This window comes from Hippoglossus hippoglossus, chromosome 6 (genome assembly GCF_009819705.1).
Source record: "Hippoglossus hippoglossus isolate fHipHip1 chromosome 6, fHipHip1.pri, whole genome shotgun sequence".
In the NCBI taxonomy this organism is placed as follows: Eukaryota; Metazoa; Chordata; class Actinopteri; order Pleuronectiformes; family Pleuronectidae; genus Hippoglossus; species Hippoglossus hippoglossus.
In genome coordinates, this window is record NC_047156.1 from 2,198,403 (window position 1) to 2,217,405 (window position 19,003).

At 45.1% G+C, this 19,003-nt stretch overlaps 1 protein-coding gene across 4 annotated transcripts in view; it reads left to right on the forward strand.

Moving 5' to 3' along the window:
• The window catches only part of galnt18a (UDP-N-acetyl-alpha-D-galactosamine:polypeptide N-acetylgalactosaminyltransferase 18a), a 91,938-nt gene that overhangs the window by 57,880 nt on the left and 15,055 nt on the right, over positions 1-19,003 (forward strand). For all 4 annotated transcript variants that reach the window (XM_034587763.1, XM_034587764.1, XM_034587765.1 and 1 more), the window contains exons 4-8: positions 465-651; positions 8,254-8,451; positions 10,198-10,312; positions 15,285-15,470; positions 17,285-17,422. In XM_034587763.1, the coding sequence (XP_034443654.1) occupies positions 465-651; positions 8,254-8,451; positions 10,198-10,312; positions 15,285-15,470; positions 17,285-17,422 (824 nt within the window). The remainder of the gene's footprint in view (positions 1-464; positions 652-8,253; positions 8,452-10,197; positions 10,313-15,284; positions 15,471-17,284; positions 17,423-19,003) is intronic.

Genomic DNA, 19,003 nt, shown 5'->3' on the forward strand with positions numbered 1-19,003 from the left:
CTGCACCACAGCTGCTGCTCAGCACTTTCACTCAGCGCCCTCCTCCTCCTCCTCCTCCTCCTGGTCGTGGTATTTGGTTTTATGTAAATTCAGCATTTTTTGTGCATTCAATATGAGCTTATGTGCATCCCATTGTGTTTCCACGGCTCCGATGCGGCTCCATGAAATGTTAATGTGTGTTATTGTTGCAGATAACACCTGAACAAGTATCAGCACTCAAGTGAAATGTGTCGGTTAATGGTTTTAAGTCAGAGTCAAAGAAGGAGTCAAACCTCAGGCCTCTCACACACACACACACACACACACACACACACACACACACACACACACACTCTGCTTTCCTCTGTCCAGTGCGATGAGGGAGTTGCTGTGGCGCTTTGTTGATAAGACCAATACTCAACAAGCTTCACTGAGTTTGCTTTAACTTTTGTGTGTGTCTGTGTGTGTCTCTGTGCCCCCCCCAGTGGAGCTGAAGGAGCACCTGCAGACCTTTGTGGACGAGACCAACACGCAGCACGGCCCAGACTTCATCAAGGTGGTCCACCATGACAAGCAGGAGGGCCTCATCCGGTCCAGGGTCCGGGGCTGGAGAGCCGCCTCCGCTCCCGTGGTCGCTCTGTTCGACGCACACGTGGAGTTCAACATCGGATGGTGAGCAGACGCTTTGTGTTTCCAATTCCAAACGCGCCTCAGCAGTTTGTGAAGTAGAGACGACACGTGAGCTTGACAGGTGCAGCCAGTGAAGTCACAGAGTCTTCACTTACAGAAAGTAAAGCCTTTAGATTATAAGTGATATTCATAAGCTGTTTTCAGACAGAACTCTGGAAAATTAGGACAATCTGGACATTTTCCGGATTTTGCCGTTCACCTATGAAGAAGGAGCAGGAGATCATCCGGTTTCATAGCTTTGTCTTTTTGTTTGCAGCCCAGTGGGAGAAGAAGCTGCTGACTCAACCGTTATGTTAAATTTTTGGCGTCTTCTACGTTTGTGGCTCCTCTTTTTCATCCTGAGATATTTGTTTTCTTCAGTATCTGTCACGTCATCAACACGCCCACTCGCCCTCTGTGAATTTTCTGGAAACGTTCCTGCTGCGTCTCACATCGAGTCACTCAGACTTTTTACCAGGGTGCTGCAGGAAAAGGTTCCAGAAAAAGTCCTGTGCAGCTGACTCGGACGTTTCCGTCCTCACACACGGTCCCTCCAGAACATTTCAGGAAACAGGTTCATACTTCAGTGCAGCTCTGGAAGCAGCTTTAGTGTTTTAAACATTTCACGTTCAGCTGTTCTCCCCTCACAGCTCTATGTTTAGCTGTCAGATGGAAACAGGGTCTCCTCCTCGCAGCCCCGTGAAGCTCTGACAGACCAAGTGTTGATTGCTTTTCCGTGGACTCTGTTTCTTTGTGCATTAGACTCTGGATCTCTGTCGTAATCCAGAGAAACGTTGATTTTCTCACCTGCAATCAGTCCAGATGTGATTAAACCAGACACCAAAATGTAATTTGGGCAAATAGAGAGAATCCATGACTCAATTAGCAGGCCAATGGAAGCTGTGGGCGGCTGCAGGAGACTGTCACATTAATTATTCCCTGTCCTTTGTAGCTGTAACCAACTCTGACGTTGAAACCACAGAAGAGAATTGAGAGAAGAATGAAACGATGAATTCCGGCCTTCAAAGCTGGCGGATTGAATTTCCTCGATACAACAGTTTATCAGGGAAAGCAGCAGAGAAGAACTTTGAATGACAAGAACCAATCTATTCATGAGCCGGTGAATGACGGGATGATTCCATTCCCTCCCTCTGCGTTCGCTCTGTTGAGGACCGGTGGAGCTGTAGCCCGTTTCCAGACAGGTGCAAACCTCCAGCTGCAAAGAGCCGCAGAGGCAGCGGTGACATGTTTATTAGTATTTTGGGTCATAGAGTGAGTCGGTCGCGAGAGCAGCTGGAGCAGAAGTGATTTATATTCAGTGTGTGTGTTTCAAAGGGAAGCAGAGGTGTTGGGGATACTCAGGTAGTTGTGGTCCAGAGAATCCTAATTAAACCTGTGGTTATTCTCTTTGACGGTGAGACAACCTGTGTCCAAGGGTTTGTGGAGACATCTGGACTTTTTGATAACAACCTGAACATCCTAGAATTTTAATTTTAATCATTTTATCTTAGTTTCTGCAGAGGAGATATGTGAAGTATCTTTATGAACAAATACCACGTGGATGTATCTTCTTCTTGACTGTTGAAGGGTCCAAACCACAGAGAATGAAGAAGACTTCAATATTTGTCTTTTGTGATAAAGTGTTGTGGACTTTGACCCTGATATTAACGTCTGTCCTGAGGGATCTGATCCCAAGTGTTCAGGGCTGAGTTCACGTTTGAAATGCGTCCTGAGATCCGATCGCTTAGTTGGTCCTCATTGGTCACAAAAATATAAACACACGCAAATATTGGTTTTTAACACATCTGTAAATTCAGACCGGGTAAAAACAACATTATTTGGTCTACGCAAACACAGATGACGTGATTATAGATGATTATTTGCACATGGATTAATGAAGTGAGATCCGATCACAAGTTGTTACGTTGGAGATGCATTTTAATACTTGGTGTGAGCTTGTTAATCTCAGGATGGACGTTAATAACACGTCTGAACAGGTTGAACTGGAGACAACACAGAACATCTCCACACTGAAGGACAGATGAAGGTTGACTGAAATAGTTTTATTGTTCAAAGAGTCTCTTAATTCTATTAAAGAAGCCTGTGTGGCACGATTATTTTTTTGTATGTCTCAGCAGGATCATTATAGCTGCCATTTAAAGTTCAAACAGCAGGATGGTCACACTTACTGGTGAAGGCAGAGAGTGAAAGTTAGATGTCGTCCTGGAGTCCGATTCTGACACATATACAATATCATCAACATCAACATGTAACATCCTGTTTCTGTATCACTCACCTCCTGAACGTTACTAACTTGTCCTGTCCTGGTTGTTCTTGATTCCTGGTTCACGTCAGCATCACACACCTGAACCTGTCCCTGCCTCTTGTGGCTCTAGTATGTTTAACAACTCATAAAAGAGCATAGTTGTATATTGAAAAACGATTCTTGGATCTTTGCTGAGGAAGGAGGTTTTGATTTTGGACTTTTGCACAAAGCTGGAAACACGCCTGTCAAAAGGGTTTAAGAGCTAAATGTGGACAGACTATTTGGACACACCCACATGAGGATGATAAAGTTATAACATAAGCAGAACTTTGTAAATATCTGAGGCGTCGGCGACTCCCTCCGCTCGACAGTTGTGATACTTGCCTGCAGTCTGCAGACGTACTGTTTTAAATAAAAGACCCAGATTCTCGTTTGATTGGAGGTGGCAGGCGAATCTGTGATGAGACCTTCAGAGACGCTGTGCTGCTCCAGGAGTTTGTGGCAGAAAGAGCCGACTGATCCGGTTTGAATTAGAGTCACGAGATGTTTCAAGCTTTTTCGAGGCGACAAAGGGCGAAGGAGCGGCACAACAGACACGGGAGGGTGAATTAGATTGTGAAGGAGACGCACTCAGGACGACCTTTGAACCCAGAGATAGATTCACCTGTAGACGGGCGGGTTCATGAATAACAGGGATGGTGCACACATGACAGATTGTAGATGGAACTGTTTGTACTGGAGTGAAGTGTGTGTTCTTCATGATCCCACCTTGTAAGTGTGGCTGGTGTGCGATGCTGCTCACCACCGCATTTTACACAATGTCGGAGACCTTTAGGGAATTTCTTTAAATTTTGACTTGCTTGGTTTCAAAATTGACTGATTTCGATTTTAGTGATCAAACGTGAAGGACACAGGATCCGTCCTGTTTTTAATACTGGCACTTTATGTTTACATGACATTTTCCTCCTTCGATGATCCTGATAAAAATTTGCTTTTTCTTGCAATCATTTCCATTTTAATGAGGAACGTTTCCATCTATTTGAAACAACTCTCACCTCTAACCTTTACAGAAATGGAGTTAATAGCAACCTTCGCGTTCCGTCGTGTTGACACGCAGCGGAAATATTTCCTAATGAATCCATTAAATAGAGTAAGTAATGGGAGTAGTGGTTAATTACTGACCTCATTAGAAGAGCGGGGCCTGGTTAATCCATCACAGCGGTGAGGCGGCTGCGGCTCCCAACACGTTATCCTCCGCACCCCATTAACTTCTCTGACAGGAATCAAGTGCTGTTTTCTTTTTAAACAAAACTTCAATGTCAGTGTGTCTGAGCTGTGGGCACTTCTCCACCTCAAGGTCCGCTCGCTGGAACTCGTGGATACAGCAGCAGGGACGTGTGTCTGTTAATCATTCCGACAGGCTGAGAAATATCACACACGCAGGCTTGAATGAGGACACACAAACACACACAAACACACACCTACACACACACAGACACACACCTACGCACAAACGCATCCGCTGCTTCTCGTGTGCATCTGTTGTTCACACACTGAGCGTGTCTGTTGTGTGTCTTCTATGTGGGTTTGTGGTGTGATTTCTGTATTACCACAAATAAAGGTTTGGCAACTAAACACCAGGATCATCTGGGGATTTGAAGCCGTGGATCGTCTCGTCCTGCAATAACTATAAAAACCTTGACACTGTGGTGAAACATCATTTAGAAGAAGCAACGCGGCGTCACCGTGACGGCCCAACGTAACAACTCTAACCTTAACATAACCACAATTCACATTTTACCCTTAATCTTTACCAGAACCTCAGTAACGACATTTTGCCTAATTCGGAGCTGGCACACACACACACACACACACACACACACACACATGCACACACTTCATCATAATGCCTGGGCTGGAATCCAGAATAACATTTGTTGCTGCTGTGTTCCAGATTGAACTCGAAACATTTACAAGGTTTCCCCCCCCCCCCCCCCTACTCCTCCACCCACTCCTCTCTCTCACACACACACACGCACACACACACACACACACACACACACACGCCGCCCACATATTTCCACAGAGGCGGCATTCGTCTATGACTAATGAAATCATTTGCAGAGAGAGAAAGGAACTCAGCTGGAGGTGAATGTTATATATTTTGTCCACTTTCTCTTAAACTGCTCACATTTCAATCCAATTCCGTTTTCTTGTTCCCTCTCTGGTGATAAGTGTCATGATGAGCTCCCTCTGTGAAGTATGTGATTTCACACACTCTAATAAAAAGAAGTGGATCACCTACATTCCTCTCAATCCCCTTCTCTCTTCCTTTGTCTTCCTCCACAAACACCTTCCTCTTCATCCTCCTCGCTCCTTCCTCGGCTCTGAATCCCCGCCCACCCTGTCACACATTATACATATGTATATAAATGTATATATTCTGTTCTACTTAGAGAAATTGCTGTATAATTACCAACAAAGCACCGACTGCTTATCTGCATAATCGTGCGCTGACTTATCTGCAACGCCGGCTATTTTAAAACACAAGCGATTATAGACAGTTTTCCTGTTCCAGTGATTTCCTGCCTGTATAATCACAAGAATCCTCTCCAGCTCCTGTACATGTGCTCGGCCAGTCGTCTTCTACATGTACACGAAGAACATCACAGGACAAAGTAATTACATGTCTGCCCATGCCAGTGGGGGGGGGGGGATCTGAGGAAGAGGAACCGAATGTACAGACTCGGCTCTGCCTCAGATGCAAGTTGAGTCCTTTGCCTCCTGCTGACTTGACAACAGAAGACTCAGTGGAGCGTAAACCTGCGGAGGCCGAGACGTCGCACACGAGCTCACAACACAAAAGATGAACGCAACAACAACACAACTACAAAAGCCAAAACACAAATCTGAGGCTTGTCTATTAGTGTTATGGTGTTTGTGCGCTCGGAGCACCTTTACCGTAACACCTCAAATAGACGAGCAGAGAAATTTAATCGGCGATGATGATATGATATATATACAACAATATCAATTTATCAAGTTAAAGCTTTAATATGTCTTAAATTAAAATTTGAACTCAGTATAACTTGAGTCACATGTGATTTTCCCTGTGACTTAAATTAGAAAAAAGTAGTTTCATTGACTAAATTAGCAGTTTAATTACTAAATCGAATAAATTACTTTTTGCTCTTTCACATATAGTTAATTGACGAAACATATATGTTTTTAAAACAAGACTCTTGAGGCCACCGGAGATTCCTCTGCACGCTCGGAACACAGACTGTGAATAAAGACTTTCAGTGCGTTGACGTTCACTTTGGTCTAATCGACGATCTTTCCCCCGAAACGTCTTCGTGTTCCGCTGCGAGGGGGAAACTTTATTCCAGGTCGATATGAAGTGTGAGCTGTGAAAACTTTACCTTGACTGGCGGAGCCTCCTTTGATGTGGAGGTCCCACTAATTGGTTTCCGACCGGATTCTCTCCCACTAACTAGATTTGGAGGCTTCCTGTGTTTTCACGTCGTTTCAATGTTAATGTGCAGAAGTGGGGAACGGGAGTCGAGGTTTATCCGCTAACGAAGAAGCGGTGTGCAGAATAAAAGAGTTCCTCCCGCTCTCTGGTGTTATTATCTCACAGCTCTGCAGGGCTGAACTAATGAAACATGAACAGGTCGTGGGCAGTTTGCATTTAAACAGCAGCCTTTGGCAGTTTGTCCCTCAAGGCTCCCGTAGTAAAGATGCTATTCATCTTTCTCCAGACCAGCTGCTGCAGTTGGAAGCAGATAAGAAGTTGTTTCCTGCACGTTCTCTTATCAACTTCATCAACCACACGAGGGATTATTCTTTCTCCATCAGAGGAACATCCAGGACTGAGTGTAGTCTGATATCCAGGTTCTCGTCCTCTCCTGTTTGGACCCCGGAGTTCCTTCACTTCCCTTCCTGTTAAATCTAAAACCTCGGGAGTAGTTTACAAGGCCGAGATCTCTCCAAGATGCTCGTTCTGATTCTGGCTCCTCTCAGAGCCTCGGCCATCGATTCAGCTCCATCCTCACTGCTCACTGGTGGATTGACCTTCTTAATCCAGTCAGCGCTGAGGATTCACTCCTCCGCTTCCAGCCTGGACTGACAATTACTCTCTCGTTTCCCTTCCTCCTCTTTGACTCTGACTTTTTTGATAAGGTTTTATTTTTGCTCTGGATTTAGATGAAAGGATTTGATCTCAGCCGACTGTCACACTAACCTTAAGTGCTGGTGAAAAGCAGAAGTTGCAGAAGTTATTGTTGCTGACTTTTGGCCACTATGGAGTAAAAAAAATCCTAAGCGAATAGATTCACTGAAACCTGAAATCATTGCGTTTATCGTCATTTTTGATTTCCCAGAGAATAATTCCCGATTAGAGGATTGATATTCACGTGTGTGTGATTCGCTGCAGCTTGATTTGATTTAGGAGACGGGAAGGATGATGTCTTTAATCTCCTGTTTGTTCTCCACCTGCAGGTTTGGTGTTTAATTGCTCGAGCTTGTCTTTTCTTTCACTGAATGCATCTGTCTGCTGCTGGACACAGAACAGACAGACTCGGGGAGTTTGACTCTGAATCAAACACGCTGCTTCCACAAAGACTCAAACGGCCTCCGGGTGCAGGACAAATGAGAAACCTGAGCTGCTGTAACTTGGGTTGTTATCGTGCACAGAAACACATTCTCGAGTCAAACTAATTATTTTATTATGGACGGGTATGAAAATAACTGCCCGAAAGCTGTAGGATGTTTTTTTTTTATTCATTTTGCTTTGAACGCTTACAAAACAAAAACTATGACTGCTAAACCGGTTGCCATGGTTACATTTACTTCCCATCCATGTTCAGATGTGTTGAATCTCCAACTGGGTGATTTTTCCCTTCTGCTATAATCATTGTAATGAATGTAAATCTTAATAAATCTCCGGTATAAATCACATGAGGAAAACCAATCTCCTCCAGCTGCAGATTCCTCATCCGAGTGATGTCGAACAGATGTGTTGCTAAGGAACAACGCAAGTTTAGTATGATGAAAATTAAGTTTTTTGGAACAAGGAAAAGTTTCCACTATCTTATTTAATCTGCAAACTACAAGGAGACACTGTTGTTCATGGAGACTCTTTAAATTATATGATTTAAATTCAAAGAAAAGGAAGTAGTATGGATGAACAGGTCTTACTGTAGCTTCATATACTTTTTACAAAGTGTGTAAGAGTGTGACTTTGACTCGAGTTGTTTTAAGATCTATGTTTAATGTTATAATGATTATTCCTTTAGTTTATTCTCTATCGCCTTCTAATCCTCTCTGTGGTCCTGCAGGGCCGAACCCATCCTGCAGCGGATAAAGGAGGATCGGACCCGCGTGGTCTCTCCCTCGTTCGACAACATCAAGTACGACACCTTCGAGATCGAGGAGTACCCGCTGTCCGCTCAGGGCTTCGACTGGGAGCTGTGGTGTCGGTACCTCAACCCGCCCAAGTCCTGGTGGACGCAGCGCAACCAAACGGCCCCGATCAGGTGACCGCAGGGAGGAGGGGGAGGGTTTGTTCCCAGTTTAATAAGGGAGACGTGAAATGTGTTATCATGAAACACCAGGGAAATATCAGTGCAATATTAATTCTTAATCATTTGCCTTAAAGCACATTGAATTAGGTTTGATAATATCACTTACTAAGCTCATTATTTTTTCATTTAGAACAATTAAAAACACAGATCCAATGTGTTTTGTTATATAAAAAATAAAACAGGTTTGTCTCCTTTATTACGTCACGTGCTGCAGCCGCCTCTGGAGCTTCTGCTCTGAAATGGATATGAAAGATGCTCCGATATCCTGCAGAGCAACACGAGAGAAAAAAAAAAAATTTGCAGACTCGCCAATATTTACGTGAGGTTGTTGTGGTTCACAGGGAGAAAATCAATGATGCAGATTTGTACAAACGCTGCTCAATACTGAACCGGAGGAAGATGAATTGCCCCAATTATTTTTCTTTCTTTTAAATCTTATTTTTGTCAAGTGTAATTAGTCACTGGCTGTGTTCACTAGTCCCCCCCCCCCCCCAATCATATAAAAAACAGTTTTTATATGATTTATTATATAAGTTTAACTTTCCTATTTAAGCCAGTTTGCCTGATCCCAAGTTATTGCCCCATTTTCATTTATTTGATAAATTAGAAACTTATGGTGAGTCCTGTATCGCAGGGTGAATGTTAATCTAAATAAACTGCACATTTTCTCTCTAGTGATATTATTTAAATAGTTTAACGTGTCGAAACTGTACGATGCTACTTTCTGACTTCATAGTGACGTCTTTCCTTCCATATGATCATAAATGATTTGTTGATCTATATCAGTCACGTCTGAAGTCCAATAGGATCCAGAGATATTTTTAAAAAATGCATTTTTTAACCATGCATAATGTTGAGTTCTGGATTTTTTCAGCCTTCATGATGTCACTGATCATACGACATCATGTGATAATTAAAGCTTTTCATTGTTTCTCTAATATTCGTAGAAATATCTTGGAAATTGTGTTTTTCTGACCATAGTTTCTTTGACCTTTGACTCTCTGCTTGTGTAGACTGTCGCGTCTTGACCATGTGTCGGTCACGTCACCAGTTTCTTACACATCAAATCGAGCTAAAGAAACAAATGTTCATTAATTCTTTATTTGTATCCTGACACAGTTGAGACTGAACAGTGTTAAATACATAACTCTGATGTTTGAGCTATGAAATGTGATTTACAGGTGCAGTTATCATGAAGCTGTGGAGACATTGGTTGTTCCTATGAGATATTTTTTTGTGTTTCTGTCTGTTTGAGAGAGAAATTCCTCCAAACACGCAGCGCGGCTGTATTTCATATTGATAAGATGTGTGAATACTAAGAGGAGTCATTTTTCACTCCTGTTGATTCGGTTTGATGTTGAGGGGGGGAAGCTTTCTGCTCTCGCCCCTGGATTCCCTCCACATGTCCCGGATCTGTTGTGTTGTGCGAGGCAGCGTTTTGACAGCGGGATCATTTGTTAGTATAATGCATACTGCAGGGTATTCATGAAAGTCTAATGCGTATGTTTACAGCATCAAATGTGCAGCACACTTGAAAACTCGATCTTCGGGGCCTCGTTCCGCAGTATGGGGCTAATTGTGGGTTACAACTCTGCTCGTGTTTGTGTTTGTGTTTGTGTTGAACATTGTTTTGCATTTAAACTCTCGAGACACTTTGCATCTTGTTCCGTACAAAACATTTTTCCTCTGCTATTTCAGGAGCCCTGCTCTGATTGGCTGCTTCGTGGTGGACAGGAAGTACTTTGAGGAGATCGGCCTGCTCGACGAAGGCATGGAAATTTACGGCGGAGAAAACGTGGAGCTCGGCATCAGGGTGAGTTGGCGTGAGAGACTAACATCTTATTAACTGTACGTCAGCGGCAACCCCCCCCCCCCCCCCCCCAGCATGCAGTGCTTCATGTGTGCACAGTGTGGTGCGTGTCCTGTGAAGCTCAGAGGCTGAAGCCCGCTGTCACTGTCCAAACTGAAATGTCCTGAATATCAGCAGAGATGAAGAACGACCTTTACTTTGACAGAATGGGGCCTTCTTCAGTCATTCACATTACTCATGAAGTCTGACTCAAGCAAACTGAGCAGATTACTGAGGCTGCGACGAATGCCAGATAACATTTTGAGTCAATCTAATGAGGTTAGATTCAACTACATACATTTATTATAACGACTCGATTACTTAATCTTACCTCGATCTGCATCTCCCCAGAGAAAACTCACGCAGACACAGAAGGAACATGCAAACAGAAAAGACCCCGACCAAACCCAGGATTCACCCCAGTGCTGCCAATAAAGTTAAATCTATAAAAACAAATGCATACAATATGAAAATATGTGCAGAAGGAGATGTAACCGTGATTAAACCTGCTCGGGAATCTTTGCACAGCGTCTGCAGCTACCGCAAAGATTTCACCTCCAAACCGCTCCCCAGAGGCCGGCGTCTCTGCAGCAGCTCCGTCCTCGTGGGACAGATTTGCAGCCTCGACTGTTGGAACAGCTTTGAGACTCGACAGACGCTGGAGACAGCCGAGAGAAAGTGTTGACTCGGGCTCGGCGTGGAGTGATATACGGTTACTGACGCACGGGTTTGATGATGAGCCCGGGCCTGGCTGGTGCTGGTGCTGGTGCTGATGCTGCGGTGAGCCGCTGGGTGAAGACCACATCTCACCATGAAGAATGTACGATTCTCTCAGGCTCCAGCACGTCGGGTCCAGATTTAGTGGACAGCTGTGAGCGATCGATGATGGCGCAGCTTAAAGAGGAGATTGATGGGTTATTATTGTTGTGTGGCCTCTGCGACGCCGCCTCACTGTCATTATCTCTCACTCCAGTTGTGAGGCGTTGACAGCCGGTGCCGCCTCCTTCATTTTCCCTTTATTCCCTTCGTCTTACCTTTTTCCAATAAATAGAAATTCACACTAACAGCCATCAACAAAGTGCAGAAAGATATGAAGGAGATGTTCACGGAGCCTGAGGCGATAAAAGAATGAATCTAGCATTGAGCTCAGGTGGATCTGAACCACCACAGATTATTATAACCTCCAGAAATGTGATGCCCCACTGTGTGTGTGGCCCCGTCTGCAGGGAAGGGTTAATGAGCAGGTCTCTGCAGGAGCCTCAGCTCAGACTCACACTGTGAATGATGGCGCACTAAATATTCTCTTTAAAAATGGCTTTCACCTCAAATCATAAACATTATGTGGTGTCATGAATATAAATCGCCAAATCCGCCCGAGGCTCAAAACGTCCTGTTGTTTCCTCGCATTTCGGGTCAGCGGCGGCATCGTGTCTTTCTCTGACTGTCTCCACGTGGCGCCTGAATTAGCCTCCTCAGTGGAACGTCACAGGCCGATGATGGTTTTCTCCCTCGCTCCTCGCCGCTCTGTGGCGTCTCTGCAGAAGTTGCTCTCTATTATCCGGCTCTTTCGTTCCACTGCAGATTCCAGTGCGGAGACAAATTGCTCAAACACCTTTTGACTCTATCCCAGCGGAGTCAAAAGCGGCGAGGACACAAACAGCCTGGTCGCGGTTCAGTGCGGCAGGAGATCGTGCGACCCTGATGTTTCTCTGACCCTCATCACACGCTCCTCTCTCCCCCCCCCCCCCCCCCGTTCATTACACTTCAGCTCCTTTCTGCAGCCAGGACGACAAACGCTGAACTGGAATGAAGCCGTTTCAGCCGAGAGGAACTTCAGTCTCCTTCAGCTGGACGTGTCTTCACCTTTCTAAAGATCTGCCTGTGGGATTTCTTTGAAAGGTTGAAAAGCAAAAGAAACGTTTTAGCAACAATGTCAAAAGTCTTGATATATTTCCTTTTTCTGACGCCATTTTCCTCACATTTTCAAAACAGGCTCGTTACCTAAAAGCGTTTGAGGGGAATAATCTGTACTTTTCCATTTGACATAATCAAACCCCACCTTCCCAGCATCCGGACAGATTTAAACCTTAATGGACGATAACACTGGAAAGATGAATCCTCGTTGTGTATCTATCACAACTCACTCGGACGTTTACGCTCTCACATGCAGCCGCTCTGGAGATTGTCAGGAGATTATTCAGCTGCAGGTCTGAGATCAGCTTTATGGTAGAAACGACCTTCAGAGGGTCGCATTTTACTGTGAGTACATTTTAGAGCCTGTACTTTTGCCTGATTGCAGAGGTTGAATCAGTACTTGTACTTTTACTCGAGTCATTTTTAACACGAGTGTCTGTACGTATGTCTACTTGAGTAAAGAATGTGGGACCGTTTGGGGCCGACGCTCCACAGGATACCACGAGTCATCAAATATCGGCCCAGCAAGACGCACATAAACACATCATCGTTGTCAGGTTTACTTTCACACCACATTAACTAGAAGCACACGATGAGGAAAAGTCAATATTTCCACTTACTGGCAGTCGGCTCTGTAAAACCCTTTATTTCAGATCAATGATTATGTAAATCAGCCGTGATATTTTTGACAGAATCAGTTCTGCACACGTCTCCGGGGCTTCGCTCTTCCTCTACCTCGTTCTTCACGTGAGTTCAACCTGAGGTTTAAGTCAGGAAACACTCGGTCGTTTCTCTTTCTATTTCCGTCACACCAAACACAGACGCCTTTTCTTATCAGCCAGGATTTCTTTTTTTTTCTTTCCTGCATATCTCTGGCCTGCACACTCCTGCTGGGATAGAGCTCGCTTTGTGTGCGCCCTAGAATAATATTCTGCATATTTAATGCCCACTGTCTCACGCCGGTCATCCCCGGCGCGATTTATAATTCACAACTTCATTTGTTGTCGCCTCGCGTTTGTTCTCGTTAAAACTTTTAAAAGAAGCGAAGATTTGTTCCACGTTAGAGCGAAGACGACGAGAGGGAAAGACAATGAGGAGTGTGAATGGGCTTGGTTTAGTCTGGGTGACACACACACACACATACAGACACACACACACACACACACACACACACACACACACACACACACACACACACGGGCATCTGCATCTTCTCACAATCGCAGTGACGTTCCGTGATGTCTGCTCAGCAACTGTCGGAACATGACCCTGATTTATCCGCTGGGAGAAGGATTTTTATTTAAAGCAGAGAAAAGGCTTTTGGAAAGGATGAGTCAGGAGGACTGAGAGAAGCAGTTGTTCCCCCCCCCCCCCCCCCCCCCCCCCTGTGTTTCACTTCCTTTATCTTCTCTCTGTTCTTCCCACTTTATCTCCATTCTCCTTTATCCCTTTACCTTCTCCGCTCCATGTTTCACACTCTTCCCTAAATCTCTCCTCTTTGTCTTCCTTTTCCATTTTCCTCACCGCTCGCTCTCTATCTCGCTCCGCACACCCACGCCGCTCAGACAAAGATTGTTATACTGGAAGAAAAGCTCCCTCTGCTCTAACCCCGTGTTGTAAATCCTTTATGGAGAGCGCTGAGGTATTTCTGAGGGAGGCATGTATTATCCAAGGTTCTGGCTGGAGTCGGTGCTCCTGCCTGGGCGCCGGGCCAGAGCCACCGCTCCGCCGCGGTTCTGCAGGGGCCCGTCGCGGTGGAAGGATGCGGGGAAGGCGACTGGCAGCGGGGATTAAAGTGTAAACACACAAACAAGGTGCAGGACTGGAATAGAGAGTACAGGCGTTTCAAATCGGCTTCTCCGGCTCTTGTTTTATCGCTCCACCGAACCCGTCGCACACATTGAGAACGCTGAAGAATGCTCAAGCGGCGCTGCCATGGAAATTATCACAAAACTCCACGACAAAGCAGAAGTTGACGTCACATGTTAGTGGCAGAAAGAAAAGGCTGCGTTATCTGAGGAAGATTCAAACGCAAACAAGTTGTAGAGTTGGATATTGGATGGTACTGGCTGTCAGTCACCTGGCATGCACCCCCCCCATTAATGCTTAATCGTCTTTATGTCTCTAAATGATCATAATTTACAAAATGACCATCAGCTGTATTGAAGAAGACTTGAAACTAGAGATTGAGACATAGATCAGTATTTTCTCGAAGAGTCTACGTCCGTTCTTATATACAGTCGATGTGTTTCAGTTATTGTCTATGTGGTTTTATAACTTGCTCTAATTTGTGAAGTCAGTTGTTTGGGATAATGTCCTGTTTTGTTGGGAATATTATTTTTGGTTGACCTCTTTCAATTGGCCCAGTTTCTACTTGATTTGTTTATTTGTCCTTACTTTGTATTGTTGGGGTCAAATAAATCAATTGGACCCTGTAGCACTTTAACGCAGGTTTTTTTAAACGTGTGCAAATCCACTAAATAAGGACGATGGTCTCGTTTCCCAAATCCAGCAGAAGGGTTTTGCCTCTTCTTTCCCCCCCGATGAGTCAGAGCCGCTCTCACCAGAGCTGCATTCTGCAAGACATGAAGCAAACAATCGCTGCTGCACGTTTTTCCTAAGATGTAAAAAACTAAGTACACAAACAAGGCTTTATACACTGCAGCTAACAATGTAGGTACCTGACAAAACTGAGGAAAAGCTCTTTCTATATGTATCATGGTGGCTCGGCCTGTGTAAAACATATCTGCCAGTTTCCATCTGTGCTCCTGTGGTGATTCCTTCTTATTCACACTAATTCTATCAAGCAGCCTCAGTCACGGTACAGATTTAATCCCCTTTTTAGAGGACACAGGATTAACTGGCATGCACCTGGCACGTGTCCATGTCTTTATTGTGTGTGTGTGTGTGTGTGTGTGTGTGTGTGTGTGTGTGTGTGTGTGTGTGTGTGTGTGTGTGTGTGTGTGTGTGTGTGTGTGTGTGTGTGTGTGTGTGTGTGTGTGTGTGTGTGTGTGTGATGAAGGTGTGGCAGTGTGGCGGCAGCGTGGAGGTCCTGCCCTGCTCGAGGATCGCCCACATCGAGCGCGCCCACAAGCCCTACACGGAGAACCTGACGGTGCACGTGCGTCGCAACGCTCTGAGGGTGGCGGAGGTGTGGATGGACCAGCACAAGAGTCACGTCTACATGGCCTGGAACGTTCCACTGCAGGTAAACACACACACACACACACACAGACACACAAGTGTTGCATACTGTGCTTACTCTCTGTGTGGGAGGATGTGTGTGGGTATAATTGCTCTCGTGCTTATCTGTGCTCAGAATCTCCAAGCAACCGTGACTGCTGCCGTCACAGAGGTCACGGTGAATCAGTGGAGCATGAACAGGGTTTGAAAACAGTTTTCAGATAGTTTGGATTTAATGGAGACGGAAGCTGTTGACGATGGGCTCTCTGGAGTTGAGAGTTTCCAGTCAGCCGTGTTCACGACGACAGGAAACTCTCCAGAGCTTTCAAGCGAAGAGGCAGAAGGTTTAAATTCAGCTGTGGAGGTCACGTGTTCTTTCTCTCCAGGTTGACGTCTTCGTCTGCGTCTTCTACGTGTGCGGCTCCTCTGAGATGTTTGTCTTTTGCGTCTGTCGCATGTTAGAAACATCATAAACACCCAATCGCTCGCTGTGAATCCTCCAGAAAATCTCCTGCTCACGAGCTCACTGGACATTATCTGGAGCTTCTGCTCCGGTGCTGGAGGGAGAAACTGTAGAAACTGAATCGGACACTTCCTCTATAAATAATCTTGTTTAAAATCAAACAAAGAACAGGGGTGAAACCATAACGTCCTTAGAGGAGGTAGAAACTTATATTAAACACTAGAGGAAAGAAAAACTGAAAAAACATCATACTGTGACTCTCGGCTGCTCTTGTTTCTTTTTATTCTCATTTCAGATGAGGTTGACATTTACAAAAAATGTCCAGACCACAGTTTTTGTTTTCCTATAACTTGCCCGAAGGAATCCTGCAGTGAACAAACAGTTTTTCATGTCACTTTAAAATCGTTCATGTCCCAAACGATCAATCCTGGTGAGAAACAGGTTCAGTGTGTTTGTGGGTCTTTTGTTTTGGGGGCAGATCCCTGAGGTTCTGGTTCTGCACCGTCCACACTCTCTCTCTCTTCTCATGCTTCCACCGGGAGTCCATTCAAACATTGTCTTTTGTTGAACCAACAGATTTCAGTCACTGAGGAGGTTTTAAAAATCACCCGACAGCCGTTCTCTACTGGAGATATTTGTTTTCAGGAAAATTACTCAAAAAGCTGCTGAACGATTTCCAGGACGGAAAAGAAATATGTTTGCGTGGAACCAGACAAACGGGCAGATCCAGGAATTTCCTTTTTCACTCTCTTTAACGTTTCGAGGAGTGATTTGTACGAGCGTGTGAGATCTGGTGCGGATCCAAATAAAAAGCTTGATCCAGCAGATTAAAACGTGGTTTAATTGGAGCCGCTGTATGATGACACAGATCTGTAACTACCGCCAACGCGTAGCTGAGATAATGTGAATTTAATTTGCCTTGTCTTTTTATCAACCGTTTCTTCTTCTGCAATGAAATGGCGCCCGCTTTATTATCTTCAAGGGGATTGTTCAAGTGAATTCCTTTTCAGATTTGGAACTCTCTTCATCGTGCGACGTCCTCTGTGATTCCTCTTCCACGTCTTCCTGCAGTTTCCCCTTGACTTATCGTTGCTAGTCATTGATTTGTCATTATAACAATGCAGTGACGCCGACAGACGCCTGAGGCCCTGAACTCTGCTCCTGCTATTTAGGATTTCCTGCATCATTGGAGATTAAGCAGTTGAAGCTTAATGTATTTATTGTGTAGCTTTATCATAAAACAGACATATCTGAGCACAAGGTTAAGAATTATGGTGCAGAGGAACATCTCAGCTTCCTCATCGGATCAGACGGAAGCTGGAAAGGTTTATTTTACTAACTGTACGTGTGTGTTTGGGTTTATGTCCTTTCTCCAGAACTCGGGAATCGACATCGGGGACATCTCCGAGCGAAAGGCCCTGAGATCCAGACTCCGCTGTCGACCGTTCAGCTGGTTCCTCGCCAACATCTACCCCGAGCTCCGGTCCTACAGCAACACAGTCGCTTACGGAGTGGTGAGTTTCACCGAATCTGAAACAGGAGGCCACAGAGGAAAGCGTGGATCCCTCCTCACAGTTTAGGAAACACCACACACCACATACTGTACGTCTCCACTCCGTCCCCTCTGGTACTTACACACTGAGCGAATCTCCTCCGAGCGGAACATTAAGTATTCAGCAGTATTTTAATTCATTATGAAATAGGAACAAGACTCTTCTCCGTTAGCTTTATCTAAAATTAATAAGCCAGGCCTTTGGTTGTGGCAGCTTAACAGCAACGACTTGTGAAAACGTGTGAACATGTTTTTCTCTGTTGTCACGTTTCAGCCAAAAGCAAACGATAATCCATAAAGACCTTTAATTACAGCCTCACACAATCAAGGTGTTTTTATTTAGATAAAGAACAAAGCCAGAGGAGGCAGAATCTCCTCGTCTTCGTCTTCTCTGTGTACGGCTCCTCTTCTTCATCCTGAGATCTTTGTGTTCTTCCAGTTTCACGTCCGTTGCTCGTCGGAAACATCGTCCACTCGCCCACTTAACCTCTCTCCCTCTCATTCCGTTAGAGCCGTGTCCCCATCAACACGTCCTCCGGCTGAAACTTTTCCATTAACACTTAACGTTTTCAAGTATTTCCACCTGTAGAATGTTAACTTTTCCATTAAGTGTAATTGAGCACGAGAGCACGTGACACATGCTGCGGCTGTGAGGGCTCTTTTCACATGTCGGCAGCGAGGCCCTGAGAGGACGGAGCTTTTTACGCCACTTAACTTCAGCGTGGTTTCTCCTCTTCATCAGCGAACTGCAGTGGGAGGGTTTTTTGGTATAATTGAAAGAAACGACAGGAGTCAGAGCAGAATTATCCCAGTGAAGGAAGAAGGAAATAATTTAATAGTTAAACTCTCTCTTTTGGTCTTGTTTTAACCTTTTAAACATAAGTGGAGAGCAGATACAGTTTGAGTCGTGTGTCTTCTCTGAGCCCGACTCCATCTTTCCTCTCAGCCTTTCTGACTCTCTGCTTGACGTCAGCTCCTTCACTGGAGAGAATGAGGAGACGCTCTGACTTGATGGAGGAGAAAGAGCGCGGCGTGGCTCTGCTCCGACATTAACGACAGCAGGAGCAGCAAACGAGTCTCCGGCTCTGGAATCAGCCCCGGCGCCACCTCCCGTGTTTGTTGTTCGATAAACACTTCAGTCACACTGCGAGCTGGATGGAGCTGTTTGTTGACGGGCGGGGGCGGGGGCTCGGCTCCGAGTGCGCCAGATGAAAGCGTTATCACAGTAGCATCTGAGAGATGTAGATGTGAAGTTTACATACTCGACAAAAACAAGCTCTCACAGGAGATGGGGGTGGGAGAGAGTACAAGTGTTCTGGTGCGATACCATCTGTGGATGCTGTTTCACGTCTCCTTCTCAACGCCAGACAGAAACTGCAGGAGCGCTCTGCACGCACGAGGTAAATATTGAACAAATAGACATATTAGATGAGATTCCTCAAGCTGTTTGAAATGGAACACAAACTGTTTTCACACCTGGAGCTGGAGTTAAAAATACTGAAGTCGTGATACGTTTCCCCAGATGTTCCCTCCTGACTCCAGA